General features: G+C 60.9%; 1 protein-coding gene across 2 annotated transcripts; it reads right to left on the bottom strand.

Moving 5' to 3' along the window:
• Window positions 1-229: 229 nt before the first annotated feature.
• On the bottom strand, window positions 230-12,742 carry LOC115640461 (sushi, nidogen and EGF-like domain-containing protein 1). 2 transcript variants are annotated; one of them, XM_030543218.1, is made up of 7 exons: window positions 12,700-12,742; window positions 11,300-11,399; window positions 11,164-11,199; window positions 8,054-8,184; window positions 5,532-5,813; window positions 4,971-5,108; window positions 230-593 (listed from the first exon to the last, which is right to left on the bottom strand). In XM_030543218.1, exons 2-7 carry the CDS (start codon window positions 11,334-11,336, stop codon window positions 417-419), a joined length of 801 nt encoding a protein of 266 aa, XP_030399078.1. In that variant the 5' UTR covers window positions 11,337-11,399; window positions 12,700-12,742; the 3' UTR covers window positions 230-416. The 2 variants fall into 2 exon arrangements, with proteins under 2 accessions (XP_030399078.1, XP_030399077.1); XM_030543217.1 differs by lacking the exon at window positions 12,700-12,742 and adding an exon at window positions 11,706-11,773.
• Window positions 12,743-15,404: the final 2,662 nt, after the last annotated feature.

The following is a 15,404-nucleotide window of genomic DNA, read 5'->3' as shown; positions in this document are numbered from 1 at the left end:
ATATACCCCCTCTATCTATCCCCCCACGCCCCCTCTATCTATCTATCTAAAGATCTTGCTTTCACATTTAGACATCTGGACACTGAGCAGGTTTAATTCTTTCCACTAGGAGGCAGTGCGCGCGCGCGCACACACACACACATACACACACTCCCCAGGCGTCCTGGAGGTGACAGATACCCCAAGCCACAGTTCACAGATGATCCTTTATTGCTACACTACACTCAGGGCTGGCTGCAGGGGGTGCCCTGCCAGTCGGGGCAGAAGCCTGGATCCTTCCAGCAGCTGATGTCGAGGAAGGGCCCCTCTGAGCCAGGCCTGGATTCATCTGGAGAAAGTAGGGCTGGCATGAGCAGTGAGACTGGCAGAGATCTGAGGTTTGCAAACTGGGCACGTGACTCTTGAGCTGGTACCACTTACAGCCAGCAGTCGTTGCTCTCAGTGGGGACCCCCGTCACTTTGAAATCATTCACCTGGAAGACCCAGCGGCCCTGAACCCCGACATTGCTTGTCTGCCCGATGTGGAGGATGGCGTCGGTGCGGGAGCCCGGGATGTTGTAGAAGTTTTTGTCATCACCGCTGTTGAAGCCAGCCTGAGGGCAGAGACATGGGGAGCAAATGTTAATGCAACAGCCCATCGCAGCACCCCCTACTGCCATGCCGGGGTGTTAGGACAGCACTGACAATGAGAGGAGCGCGCCCCCCGCTGAGCCCCCTACTCCCTGCAGCCCAGCACCCCCCGCTGAGCCCCTGACCCTTTCCCTGCAGCACAGCTCCCCCTACTGAGCCCCCCCACTCCCTGCAGCACAGCTCCCCCTGCTGAGCCCCCCCACCCTGCTCCCCGCAGCACAGCCCCCTGCTGAGCCCCCCCACCCTGCTCCCCGCAGCCCAGCCCCCTGCTGAGCCCCTGCCCCGCTCCTCGCAGCCCAGCCCCCTGCTGAGCCCCTGCCCCACTCCCCAGCACCCTCCGCTGAGCCCCTGCCCCTTTCCCTGCAGCACAGCTCCCCCTACTAAGCCCCCCCACTCCCTGCAGCACAGCTCCCCCCGCTGAGCCCCCTACTCCCTGCAGCCCAGCACCCCCCGCTGAGCCCCTGCCCCTTTCCCTGCAGCACAGCTCCCCCTACTGAGCCCCCCACTCCCTGCAGCACAGCGCCCCCTGCTGAGCCCCCCACCCTGCTCCCCGCAGCCCAGCCCCCTGCTGAGCCCCTGCCCCGCTCCCCGCAGCCCAGCCCCCTGCTGAGCCCCTGCCCCTTTCCCTGCAGCACAGCTCCCCCTACTAAGCCCCCCCACTCCCTGCAGCACAGCTCCCCCCGCTGAGCCCCCTACTCCCTGCAGCCCAGCACCCCCCGCTGAGCCCCTGCCCCTTTCCCTGCGGCACAGCTCCCCCTACTAAGCCCCCCCACTCCCTGCAGCACAGCTCCCCCCGCTGAGCCCCCTACTCCCTGCAGCCCAGCACCCCCCGCTGAGCCCCTGCCCCTTTCCCTGCAGCACAGCTCCCCCTACTGAGCCCCCCACTCCCTGCAGCACAGCACCCCCTGCTGAGCCCCCCACCCTGCTCCCCGCAGCCCAGCCCCCTGCTGAGCCCCTGCCCCGCTCCCCGCAGCCCAGCCCCCTGCTGAGCCCCTGCCCCACTCCCCAGCACCCCCTGCTGAGCCCCTGTCCCGCTCCTTGCAGCCCAGCCCCCTGCTGAGCCCCCTGCCCTGCTCCCCGCAGCCCAGCCCCCTGCTGAGCCCCCTGTCCCGCTCCCCGCAGCCCAGCCCCCTGCTGAGCCCCCTGCCCTGCTCCCCGCAGCCCAGCCCCCTGCTGAGCCCCCTGCCCTGCTCCCCACAGCCCAGCCCCCTGCTGAGCCCCCACCCCGCTCCCCGCAGCCCAGCACCCTGCTGAGCCCCCTGCCCCACTCCCCAGCACCCTCCGCTGAGCCCCTGCCCCTTTCCCTGCAGCACAGCTCCCCCTACTAAGCCCCCCCACTCCCTGCAGCACAGCTCCCCCCGCTGAGCCCCCGACTCCCTGCAGCCCAGCACCCCCCGCTGAGCCCCTGCCCCTTTCCCTGCAGCACAGCTCCCCCTACTGAGCCCCCCACTCCCTGCAGCACAGCACCCCCTGCTGAGCCCCCCACCCTGCTCCCCGCAGCCCAGCCCCCTGCTGAGCCCCTGCCCCGCTCTCCGCAGCCCAGCCCCCTGCTGAGCCCCTGCCCCACTCCCCAGCACCCCCTGCTGAGCCCCTGTCCCGCTCCTTGCAGCCCAGCCCCCTGCTGAGCCCCCTGCCCTGCTCCCCGCAGCCCAGCCCCCTGCTGAGCCCCCTGCCCTGCTCCCCGCAGCCCAGCCCCCTGCTGAGCCCCCTGCCCTGCTCCCCGCAGCCCAGCCCCCTGCTGAGCCCCCTGCCCTGCTCCCCGCAACCCAGCCCCCTGCTGAGCCCCCTGCCCTGCTCCCCACAGCCCAGCCCCCTGCTGAGCCCCCCACCCCGCTCCCCGCAGCCCAGCACCCTGCTGAGCCCCCTGCCCTGCTCCCCGCAGCCCAGCCCCCTGCTGAGCCCCCTGCCCTGCTCCCCGCAGCCCAGCACCCTGCTGAGCCCCCTGCCCTGCTCCCCGCAGCCCAGCGCCCCTGCTGAGCCCTCGCTCCCCGCAGCCCAGCACCCTGCTGAGCCCCTGCCCCACTCCCCAGCACCCCCTGCTGAGCCCCTGTCCCGCTCCTTGCAGCCCAGCCCCCTGCTGAGCCCCCTGCCCTGCTCCCCGCAGCCCAGCCCCCTGCTGAGCCCCCTGTCCCGCTCCCCGCAGCCCAGCCCCCTGCTGAGCCCCCTGCCCTGCTCCCCGCAGCCCAGCCCCCTGCTGAGCCCCCTGCCCTGCTCCCCACAGCCCAGCCCCCTGCTGAGCCCCCACCCCGCTCCCCGCAGCCCAGCACCCTGCTGAGCCCCCTGCCCCACTCCCCAGCACCCTCCGCTGAGCCCCTGCCCCTTTCCCTGCAGCACAGCTCCCCCTACTAAGCCCCCCCACTCCCTGCAGCACAGCTCCCCCCGCTGAGCCCCCTACTCCCTGCAGCCCAGCACCCCCCGCTGAGCCCCTGCCCCTTTCCCTGCAGCACAGCGCCCCCTACTGAGCCCCCCACTCCCTGCAGCACAGCGCCCCCTGCTGAGCCCCCCACCCTGCTCCCCGCAGCCCAGCCCCCTGCTGAGCCCCTGCCCCGCTCCCCGCAGCCCAGCCCCCTGCTGAGCCCCTGCCCCTTTCCCTGCAGCACAGCTCCCCCTACTAAGCCCCCCCCACTCCCTGCAGCACAGCTCCCCCCGCTGAGCCCCCTACTCCCTGCAGCCCAGCACCCCCCGCTGAGCCCCTGCCCCTTTCCCTGCGGCACAGCTCCCCCTACTAAGCCCCCCCACTCCCTGCAGCACAGCTCCCCCCGCTGAGCCCCCTACTCCCTGCAGCCCAGCACCCCCCGCTGAGCCCCTGCCCCTTTCCCTGCAGCACAGCTCCCCCTACTGAGCCCCCCACTCCCTGCAGCACAGCACCCCCTGCTGAGCCCCCCACCCTGCTCCCCGCAGCCCAGCCCCCTGCTGAGCCCCTGCCCCGCTCCCCGCAGCCCAGCCCCCTGCTGAGCCCCTGCCCCACTCCCCAGCACCCCCTGCTGAGCCCCTGTCCCGCTCCTTGCAGCCCAGCCCCCTGCTGAGCCCCCTGCCCTGCTCCCCGCAGCCCAGCCCCCTGCTGAGCCCCCTGTCCCGCTCCCCGCAGCCCCGCCCCCTGCTGAGCCCCCTGCCCTGCTCCCCGCAGCCCAGCCCCCTGCTGAGCCCCCTGCCCTGCTCCCCACAGCCCAGCCCCCTGCTGAGCCCCCACCCCGCTCCCCGCAGCCCAGCACCCTGCTGAGCCCCCTGCCCCACTCCCCAGCACCCTCCGCTGAGCCCCTGCCCCTTTCCCTGCAGCACAGCTCCCCCTACTAAGCCCCCCCACTCCCTGCAGCACAGCTCCCCCCGCTGAGCCCCCTACTCCCTGCAGCCCAGCACCCCCCGCTGAGCCCCTGCCCCTTTCCCTGCAGCACAGCTCCCCCTGCTGAGCCCCCCACCCCCTGCAGCCCAGCACCCCCTGCTGAGCCCCCCACCCTGCTCCCCGCAGCCCAGCCCCCTGCTGAGCCCCTGCCCCGCTCTCCGCAGCCCAGCCCCCTGCTGAGCCCCTGCCCCACTCCCCAGCACCCCCTGCTGAGCCCCTGTCCCGCTCCTTGCAGCCCAGCCCCCTGCTGAGCCCCCTGCCCTGCTCCCCGCAGCCCAGCCCCCTGCTGAGCCCCCTGCCCTGCTCCCCGCAGCCCAGCCCCCTGCTGAGCCCCCTGCCCTGCTCCCCGCAGCCCAGCCCCCTGCTGAGCCCCCTGCCCTGCTCCCCACAGCCCAGCCCCCTGCTGAGCCCCCACCCCGCTCCCCGCAGCCCAGCACCCTGCTGAGCCCCCTGCCCTGCTCCCCGCAGCCCAGCCCCCTGCTGAGCCCCCTGCCCTGCTCCCCGCAGCCCAGCACCCTGCTGAGCCCCCTGCCCTGCTCCCCGCAGCCCAGCGCCCCTGCTGAGCCCTCGCTCCCCGCAGCCCAGCACCCTGCTGAGCCCCTGCCCCACTACCCCGCACCCCCTGCTGAGCCCCTGTCCCGCTCCTTGCAGCCCAGCCCCCTGCTGAGCCCCCTGCCCTGCTCTCCGCAGCCCAGCCCCCTGCTGAGCCCCTGCCCTGCTCCCTGCAGCCCAGCCCCCTGCTGAGCCCATGCCCCACTCCCCAGCACCCCCTGCTGAGCCCCTGCCCCACTCCTTGCAGCCCAGCCCCCTGCTGAGCCCCCCACCCCGCTCCCCACAGCCCAGCACGCTGCTGAGCCCCTGCCCCGCTCCCCGCAGCCCAGCACCCCCTGCTGAGCCCCCACCCCGCTCCCCGCAGCCAGCACCCCCTGCTGAGCCCCTGCCCTGGCTCACGCCACCACCTCATGCCGCATTCCTGTGTGTGCTGCGTCATGGGACCTACCTGGGCGGGAGTGCCCCCTAGGCCGGTGTTGGCGTCTCCTCTACTCGCTGTGCCCGTGGTCCACTGGATTGTGCCATAGTTCAGCATGATGAAGGTGACTTTGCCATCGTTTGCCAGCACGGCCTGGAACGTGTTCCCCTGCAGCGGAGAGGGAAGGGACCTGGGTGAATCAGTCCGGGAGGGGACTCCTGCGGGGCGGGGGGTTGTAGGAGGGCAAGGCCAGGTGCCTGGGGGAGGCTGGCCCACGGCACCCTAGCCCTGGCCTCCCCACGGGGTACTCCATCCATGCTGTGCTAAGTATCGGTGCCAATGAAACCCACTGGCCAGTAGGTGGGATAGATTCATCTATGGGGAGCCCCCTAGTGGTGACCAGAGGAGCTGCACAGCTGCGGGGCCCTCAGCTCCCGCGACCCTGCCAGCCAGTCCCCTGGAGAGCCCCCTACTGGCGAACATGGACAATGCAGCCTGGGAGCTGCACAGACCCGCTAGCCAGTCTCCCTCCCTGTCTCTCCCCTGCCCCTAGGGGCTCGGCGGGGGCCTTGGGGAATAGGCGCCACGTACCTTCTGGGAAGTGGAGCCGTAGTAGGCCACACGGTCCCAGGTGGCCACGAAGGCCCACGTGGCGGTGAAGGGGATCTCTGGGAAGTACTGGTTGATGTCTCTGGTGAGGCGGCGCAGCAGCTCGGGGTCCCGGGTCTCCCGGTAGTAGACGTCCCCACCCAGGACGTTGTTCACATCACCCCAGTAGGGGGCCACAAAGGGTCGGCCATCAGCCAAGGGGAAGGGGTCGGGGGTGTACTGGGAGACGGACACGCCGAAGGACACCACGCCATTGTTGTTCACCTGTGGGGGTGGGGAGCAGAGTGGTGGATGTGGGAACACATCAGAGCATGGCTAACTCCCTCCTTGCAGCACAGCACCCCCAACTGAGCCCCCCCCTGCTCCCCACAGCACAGTGCCCCCTACTGAGCCCCCACCCTGCTCCCCGCAGCACAGCACCCCCTACGGAGCCCCCTCCCTGCTCCCGCAGCCAGCGCCCCCTACTGAGCCCCCCCTGCTCCCCACAGCACAGTGCCCCCTACTGAGCCCCCCCTGCTCCCCACAGCACAGTGCCCCCTACAGAGCCCCCTCCCTTCTTCCTACAGCACAGCACCTCCTACTGAGCCCCCCCTGCTCCCCACAGCACAGCACCCCCTACTGAGCCCCCTCCCTGCTCCCCGCAGCACCGCGCCCCCTACTGAGTCCCCGGTCCCGCTCTCTGCAGTATGGTGTCCCCTGATGAGCCCCCTGTCCCAGTCCCCACAACACGGTGCCCCCTGCTGAGGCTCGCGCCCACCTCCAATGCCCAGTGGGATGTGAGGCCCCTCGGCTGGTGATGGGGGGTACAGACACAGAGATCCATAGAGTCTAAGGCCAGGTCGGTCCATTCTGCCCACCTGCTTTGGCCTCCTGCCTAACCTCGGTCGCAGAACCTCCCCTGGGGACCCCAGCCTCCAGCCCAGATCTGTGGGTCGAACTAGAGGGCAGCTTTCAGAGGGAGATGCCCCAATTCCATGGAAAGACTCTGAAAGATGGAGATCCCTCCCCGCCACCGGGGCAAGGGTTGGTTCCCCTCCCTAGCACAAAGTCAGCCCTCGTGTCTAGCCTGGATTTGTCCAGCTTCATCTCCCAGCCGTCGGCTCTCACTCTGCCTGGTCTGCTGGGTTCAGGAGCTCTCTGCACTGAGCAAGGTCCTCCCCAGAGGCTGGGATCAAATCCCCTCTTGGCCTTCTGCGGAGAAACTGAGCAGAGCCAGCAACTTATGGCTGGCTGTCTAAATACTGTTGGTACAATAGATAAACAGACAGACGGTGTCTATGGGGATAGATAAGGCAGAAAATTACACCCTGAGCCCTAGGAATTGCGTATGGGTGGGTACTTACATTGACAGGGTTATGCCTAAGCCAATGGTTCTCAAGCTTTTGTACTGGTGACCCCTTTCACACAGCAAGCCTCGAATGCAACCTCCCATATACATTAAAAACACTTTTTTGTATATTTAACACCATTATAAACGCTGGAGGCAAAGCGGGATTTGGGGTGGAGGCTGACAGCTCATGACCCCTGTGACAAAGTTCCTCCTCTACCTTGGTGGGTCCTGTGCTTATTGGCAGATTTGCTCATCTCAGTGATCTTCCCCACAGTTTGGATCAACTCCTCCTGTCTGATCAGGAGTTGGGAGGGTTGGGGGGAACCCAGACCCGCCCTCTACTCCAGGTTCCAGCCCAGGGCCCTGTGGATTGCAGCTGTCTAGAGTGCCTCTTGCAACAGCTGCATGACAGCTACAATTCCCTGGGCTACTTCCCCATGGCCTCCTCCAAACACCTTCTTTATCCTCACCACAGGACCTTCCTCCTGGTGTCTGATAACGCTTGTACTCCTTAGTCCTCCAGCAGCACGACCTCTCACTCTCAGCTCCTTGTGCCTCTTGCTCCCAGCTCCTCACACACACTTCCTCTCCTCTGGCTCCTCCCCACCTGACTGGAGTGAGCTCCGTTTTAAACCCAGGTGCCCTGATTAGCCTGCCTTGATTGGCTGCAGGTGTTCTAATCAGCCTGTCTGCCTTAATTGGTTCTAGCAGGTTCCTGATTACTCCAGTGCAGCCCCTGCTCTAGTCCCTCAAGGAACAGAAAACTACTCAGCCAGTGACTAGTATATTTGCCCTCTACCAGACTCCTGTACCACACTGGCCTGGGTCTGTCACCCCCCCCATGTAATAACCTTGTGACCCCCTGAGGGGTCCCAAACCCCAGTTTGAGAACCCCTGGCCTAAGCCCTAGGAACAGGGTAAGAGTGGGTGCCCTAGAGTGTAAGGTTACGCCTGAGCCCACAGAAGGGTAAGGATGAGTACTTAAATTAAGAGGGTTGTGCCTTGAGCCCTAGGAATTAGGTAGAGGTGGGTGCCCTAGAGTGTGTATGTGAGAGAGAATTTTGTGTGGGAAACAGCATGGATCGATAGCTAGCCCTGTGTGGCACCCTATGGCTGGCTGCCTGTGAGCCGTGTGCCTTGTGGTTGGCGGTGGGATCGGCCCTGCTGTACGTACATAGAGGGAACGGTGCTCCTTGCCGTAGAAAATGAAGGTCATGGAGATGGGGATCTCCGGTGATGCCCCATCATCAGCTTTGGGGTTCTGCTGGTCGCCTTGGGCTGGTCCATAGGGATACAACAGGGAGTCTGGGGTGGGGAAAACGTGCCTTGTGAGAGCCAGGAGCATCTTCTCCCTGTTGGGTCCTATTGGCCCCTAGAGAGCCACCTCCCACCTCATCCCCAGCCTGATGCCCTTTGGGATCAGCAGTGCCCCTGTGTGGTGTCAGGAGCTGCTTTGGGAGAGGTCCCCATTGGCCTTTGTATTCCAGAGCCATGCTGAAACAAACCAAGTCCCCCCAATCCTCACTCTGATCCTCCCTATCCATAACATAGACCTCCACCCCGATTCTCCACCCCACCCCTAATACAGGCCCGTACCTTGATCTTCCCCCCTCACTCCATCCCTAACATAGCCCCTGATCCAATCCCCACCCTGATTCTCCAACCAGCACTAATACAGGCCCCTACCCCAATCCCCACATCTAACACATCCCCCCACCTTGATTCTCCAACCACCCCTAATACAGGCCCCTACCCTGACCAGTTTTGGTCCCCACACTATGAGAAGGATCTGGAAAAACTGGAAAGAGTCCAGCGGAGGGCAACAAAAATGATCAGGGGGCCGGAGCACATGGCTTATGAGGAGAGGCTGAGGGAACTGGGATTGTTTAGTCTGCAGAAGAGAAGAAAGAGGGGGGAGTTGATAGCTGCTTTCAACTACCTGAAAAGGGGTTCCAGAGAGGATGGAGCTCCGCTGTTCTCAGTGGTGTCAGAAGACAGAACAAGGAGCAATGGTCTCAAGTTGCAGTGGAGGAGGTTTAGGTTGGGTATTTGGAAAAACTTTTTCACTAGGAGGGTGGTGAAGCACTGGAATGGGTTACCCAGGGAGGTGGTGGAATTTCCATCCTTAGAGATTTTTAAGATCAGGCTTGACAAAGCCCTGGCTGGGATGATTTGGTTGGGGATTGGTCCTGCTTTGAGCAGGGGGTTGGACTAGATACCTCCTGAGATCCCTTCCAACCCTGAGATTCTATGATTCTATGATCTTCCCTCCTCACTCCATCCCTAACATAGTCCCTGATCCGATCCCCACCCTGATTCAACCACCCCTAATGCAGACCTCTATCCCAATCCCCACCCCAACACAACCCAGCCCTGATTCTCCACCCCCACCCCTTATACAAGCCCCTACCCTGAACTCCATGCCACCTTGATTTCACACACCTAACATATCCCCCAACCCCAATTCTCCACCCCACCCCTAATACAACCTCCTACTTTGATCCTCACCTAGGGTTGCCAACTTTATAATTGCACAAATGGAACACCCTTGCCCCATCCCCCACCCTGCCCATCTTCTCTGAGGCCCTGTCCCTTCTCATAGGCCCCACTCCCACTCACTCTCTCCCCCCTACCTCCGTCGCTTGCTCTCCCCCACTCCCATTCATTTTCACTGGGCTGGGGAAGGGGGTTGAGTTGCGGGCTCCAGCCAGGTAGCGCTTACCTTAGGTGGCTCCCGGTTGGTAGCACAATGAGGTGGGAGAGGTGAGGGCTTCAGCTGGGGATGCAGACTTCAGGCTGGGGCCAGAATTGAGGGGTTCAGGGTCTGGGAAGGGGCTCCAGACTGGGGCAGAGGGTTGAAGTGTGGGACAATGTGAGGGCTGTGGCTGGGGGTGTGGACTCTGGGGTGAGAATGGGTATGAGGGGTTTGGGGTGCAGGAAGGGGCTCTGTGCTGGGGTATGGGGTTGGGATGCGGGAGGGGGTGCAGGCTCTGGGAGGGAGTTTGGGTGCGGGAGGGGGTTCCGACCTGGGGCACGGGGTTGGGATGCAAGAGGCAGTTTGGGGTGTGGGCTCCGGCTGGGCGACACTTACCTCAGGTGGCTCCTGGTCGATGACACAGCGGGGCTAAGACAGGCTCCCTGCCTGCCCTGGCTCCCTGCTGCTCCCGGAAGCAGCTGGCATGTTCCGACCTCCGGCTCCTAGTCATAAGTGTGGCCAGGCGGCTCTGTGTGGTACGCACTGCCTGTGCCCGCAGACATCGCCCCCACAGCTCCCATTGGCCACAGTTCACAGCCAATGGGAGCTGCGGAGCCAGTGCTGGGGGGCAGCACATGGAACTTCCCTGATGGCCTCTGCACCGAGGGGCCGGACTTGTGGGCTGCTCCCAGGGAGCTGTGCTGAGCCAGGGCAGACAGGGAGCCTGCCTTAGCCCCACTGCGCCGTCGACCGGACTTTTAACGGCCTGGTCAGCAGCTCTGACGAGAGCCGCCAGGGTCCTTCCAGTCAAAAATCAGACACCTGGCAACCCTACCTTTCCTTCCCCATCCCTAAGGTACCCCCCGACTTGAATCCCACCCCCATTCTCTAACCTTGCCTAATACAGGCCCCTATCCCAATCCTCACCCTGAACCTCCCGATCCTTAGCATAGCCCCCCACCCGATTCCCACCCTAATTCTCCACCCACTCCTAATCCTTACCCCTAACACAGCCCCCCTCCCTGATTCTCCACCCTCTGCTAACATAGTCCCCCACTCTGATTCTCCACCCCCACCCCAATACGGGCCCATACCCTGATCCTCACCCCTCCCTCCCCATCCCTAACATAACCACACTCTGATTCTCCACCCTCACCCGTAATACAGGCCCATACCCCGATCCCCACCCCAACACAGCGCCCCACTCTGATGCTCCTCCCCAATCCCAAAACAGGCCCCTACTCCAATCCTCACCCCTCACTCCCCATCCCTAACATAGCCCCCATCCAATCCCCATGCTGATTCTCCATCCCAGCCCTAATACAGGCCACTATCTCAATCCTCACCCCTCTCTCCCCATCCCTAACATAGCCCCCAATCCGATTCCTACCCTGGTTCTTCACCCACACCTCTAATACAGGCCCCTACCCTGATCCCCACGTCACCCTTAATACAGCCCCCACCCTGATTTCCCACCCCTAACACACCCTACCCCGATTCTCCACCCCCATTTCTAATACAGGCTCCACTTCCCACCCTGGTCCCAACCTCATACCTAATATTGGCCCCCCATTCCAATCCGTTCTTACCTTCTGCAATCTTCACAGGGGCTGGGAGCACCAACCCTAGACGGGGGAGAGAACAGACTGTCAGCCCCAGAGCACAGTGACACCAGCCCCCACACCGGCCCCTCCAGACCCAGTGGTGAACCTGGGCTGCACTCACGCAGCAGCGGCAGCAGGAAAGCGATGGGGGTTTTCATCTCAGCCAATCCCTTCGATTGGGAGCCGCCGGGTTGGGATGTGCGAGTGAAACAGCAGCTGGACTGCGGAGTTCAGGAGAGGGAGTTAGAGTGAGGGAAGTTAGGGTAGTTAGCTAGTGAATCAACAGGATCTAGTGACCTCTCTCCCCCCATACACACCTCATTCTCTATGTCTGTACAACATCTATCATCTATCCCCATACACCCCCTCTATCTATCTATCTACCTATCTGTCCTCATACACCCCCTCTATCTGTCTGTCTATCTAGCCCAACACACCCCATCTATCTATCCACATATACCCCATCTATCTATCTATCCCTATACACAACCATCTCTCTATCTCTTCCACCGCACAAGGGTTGTCACCTGTCCAGGATTTCTCAGGATCACTCCTTTTTTGCTGTGGCTGTCTTGGGAAGTTTATAAGGATGCTCAGCAGATACGGCCAGATGGCCAGTTTTATGGGCTCAGGACTGTCCCGGATGTCCCATTCTTTTCCTACCTACAAGATGGTAACCTTATCCCCCACACCCATCCCTTTATCAATCACCCCACCCCATCCACAGGCATCTAAGCCAGCTTCTGTAAATATTAGTCAATTCATTTCTCACCTCGGTTGGTTGGCAGTGTCCACAGCACAGCACAAAGATGGGCAGGGACTGGCTTGTAGTTACACAGGTACAGAAGGAAATAACCTTTGAATTCCAACCCCCTGCTGCAATCCACTAAACCCCATTCCCATCCAAGACCTAGGGAGAGAATCCAGGAGTCCTGACTCCAGCCCCTCCTGCTCTAAACCACTAGACCCCAATCTGCTCCCAGAGCTGGGGATTGAACCCAGGAATCCTGACTCCCAGACCCCACTCTGCAAGCCTTTCTATGGAAATGCTAATAAATAATATCATTCATTAGTGGGTGCCCAGAAATCTGGGTAGGTGAGCGTTTTTGGGTGAGTGCACATGTGGCTGCTCCTCTGTGGTGTCTCTCAAACCTTCTAGAGCGTCACGGTCAAGGTGCTTAATTTGGACTCTGGAGAGTTGTGGTCTAATCCCAGTGGTCCCACCAACTCCCTGTGTGACCATAGTCATGTCATTTAGCCTCTTGTGCCTCAGTTTCCACATATGAGAAGTAATAGTCTTCCCTCTGTAGATTAGGAAGGGTGTTGACTGTCTCTTACTGTGTTTCTGTGCAGCACCAGGCACAATAGGGCCCTAATCTTGGTCAGGGTCTGTGCAGCGCCTGGCACAAGAGGGGGCCTGATCTCAGTCGGGGTCACAATGGGTTGCCCTTGATCTGGGCAATGGCTGGTACAATTTTGCCCTGATCTCTCACAGATCCTACTGAAATATAATGCACTCACCGGCTTGGTCCGATCTGTTCAGTGTCTCTGACTTGCCCCAAATGAAACTCTCCAGCCAACTGTTTCTCTTTATTTCAACTGGAACTGCGCTGGGAAACAGGAGTGCCCTCCTCCCCTGATCTGTCCCTCCCATCCCGTGTGGATTTGTTTGGCCAAATGAGAGATTCCAGTGGAGGAACAAGGAAGCCCAGTGATACTGTGAAGGTGTGACTGAATCAGAGTTAAGGAGACTCCCCTGCCACCCACCTCTTCTGGCCAAGGTACTGGCCCTGCTCACTGCTCTCAGGCCCCCTGAGGCCACAGCCAGGGTAGGCAGGTAGGGCCAGATTTCCAGTTAAGTCCTGGGTGTGACGTTGCACTCTAAGCAGCAGTTCTGCAGAAAAGGACCTGGGGATTATAGTGGATGAAAAGCTGGATATGAGTCAACAGTGTGCCCTTGTTGCCAAGAAGGCCAATGGCATATTGGGTTGCATTAGTAGAAGCATTGCCAGCAGATGGAAGGAAGTAATTATTCCCCTCTATTCGACACTGGTGAGGCCACACCTGGAGTATTGCATCCAGTTTTGGTCCCCCCACAGAAGGGGACAAATTGGAGAAAGTCCAATGTCCAGCAGAGGACATTGAAAATTATTAGGGGGCTGGGGCACATGATTTACGAGGAGAAGGTAAAGGAACTGGGGTTATTTAGTTTGCAGAAGAGAAGAGTCGGGGGGGGGGAACAGAGATTTGATAGCAGCCTTCAACTATCTGAAGGGGGGTTCCAAAGAGGATGGAGCTTGGCTGTTCTTAGTGGTGGCAGATGACAGAACAATAAGCAATGGTCTCAAGTTGCAGCTGGATATTAGGAAACACTATTTCCCTAGGAGGGTGGTGAAGCACTGGAATGGGTTCCCTAGGGAGGTGGTGGAATCTCCTTCCTTAGAAGTTTTTAAGGTCAGGCTTGAGAAAGCCCTGGCTGGGATGATTTAGTTGATGTTGGTCCTGCTTTGATCAGGGGATTGGACTAGATGACCTCCTGAGGTCTTTTCCAACCCTAATATTCTATGATATATTTATGGAAATATGCTTATGAGTGTAAATATGACATAACTGATATATGCTTTGTGCTAGAGATGCCATGTAACATATCTCTGCAAAGGTTATGAACTACTAAATATATTCATCCTATCTGTAAGCATGTAGCATTTTTATATCAAAAGTTACGAGCGTTGGCTCTATGTTTGTATTTGAAGTGTTTGCTGTAGGAAACACATAAGGGAGATTTGACCAACATATTGTGAAGGGAGGATTCAAGTACTGGGAGAACTTAACTAACAATGGACCTTGAGAACCACCAATCCACAGCTGAGCTTTCCTGGAAACGTTCAAACTAACATGTAAACAACGGCATTGGCCTGCAAAAAGCTGAATCATTCATGGACATGTGACTTGCCCAGGTGGCTACAAACTCCATCTTGTTGCTGTGATTTTGCACAGAAGAACAAAGGGGTTTCTGCCCAAAAGAGAAAGAATATAAAAGGCCCGGGAAGCATCTCCATTTTGTCTTCAGCTGACTTAAGAGATGCCTAAAAGAAACTGGAACAAAGGACGGTAACGACAGGGGTGTGAGCGATTGCTGCACCCAGGCCATAAACAACAACGGTGGTCAGAAAAGGATTATTCCTGAGATAACATCTAGGGTGCGAAGTTAGTATTTGTACCTAGGACAGGGGTCGGCAGCCTTTCAGAAGTGGTGTGCTGAGTCTTCATTTATTCACTCTAGTTTAAGGTTTCGTGTGCTGGTAATACATTTTAACATTTTTAGAAGGTCTCTCTCTCTCTATAAGTCTAAACTGTTGCTGTATGTAAAGTAATCTAGTTTTGTAAAATGTTTAAGAAGCTTCATTTAAAATTAAATTAAAATGCAGATCTTATCAGTTTAGTGCAGTGGTTCTTAACCTGGAGTGCATGCCCCCCCGGGGCAGGGCTGGTGCAAGGATATTTTGCCAAGGTGAAACTTCCACCTTGCACATCGGTTCATTGAGGGGCAAATCCCCAATGAGCCTTTATAGACCCCCAGGGGCCAGCCATGCCCAAGGGCTGCTCCCTAGACCAGGTTTCCCCCTCCCCCCTAAACTCCCCGGAGGGTGCACAGACCTCCTGCGAGCCCTCCCAACCACACCCAGGTGGCCCCCGCCCCTAGTCCACTCACTGGCTTTGCCGGGCTTGGGCCACTGCAGCAGCTTGGCAGGGTGCAGCCACCTTCCAGAGGCACCAGGGAGCCAGAGTGTCCCACTTGTGGCAGCAGCAAACCCCAGCCATAGAGGAGCCGGCGTGATGCAGGGAGGCAGCAGCCCTGCAAAGGCAGCAGTGGTACCACTAGCGGGGAGCAGCTGTGCCCCCCACGCCCCTCCTGCCCAGGCTGCCCCCGGGGCTGCCTGTAGGCTGCAGTGGATGTATGCGGGCGCCAGCCCCCATGCACCCCCTGGATCCCCCCTCGCCTAGGGTTACCATATTTCAACAATCAATAAAGAGGGGAGAGACCTGCCCTAGCCCCGATCCACTCCCTCTCACTTCCCATCCCGATTGCCCCGGTCAGAACCCTCAACCCCTCCCTGCTCCTTGACCCCTGACTGCCCCCTCCTGGAACCCCTGCCCCTAACTGCCCCCCAGAACCCCAGCCCCCTACCTAAGCCTCCCTGCTCCTTGTCCCCTGACTGCCCCCT

Source organism: Gopherus evgoodei, unplaced genomic scaffold (genome assembly GCF_007399415.2).
Source record: "Gopherus evgoodei ecotype Sinaloan lineage unplaced genomic scaffold, rGopEvg1_v1.p scaffold_31_arrow_ctg1, whole genome shotgun sequence".
In the NCBI taxonomy this organism is placed as follows: Eukaryota; Metazoa; Chordata; order Testudines; family Testudinidae; genus Gopherus; species Gopherus evgoodei.
This window is presented reverse-complemented; position numbering and strand designations above follow the sequence as displayed.

What these genes read in the sequence shown, in the direction of transcription:
- LOC115640461 (XM_030543218.1), bottom strand. Translation starts at nt 11,336, where the DNA reads ATGAAAACCCCCATCGCTTTCCTGCTGCCGCTGCTGC. An exon ending in AGGAGCACCGTTCCCTCTAT is followed by an intron (nt 5,814 to 8,053) that starts GTACGTACAGCA and finishes CCACCCCCACAG; the next exon opens with GTGAACAACAATGGCGTGGT. An exon ending in TAGGGGGCACTCCCGCCCAG is followed by an intron (nt 594 to 4,970) that starts GTAGGTCCCATG and finishes CTCTGCCCTCAG; the next exon opens with GCTGGCTTCAACAGCGGTGA.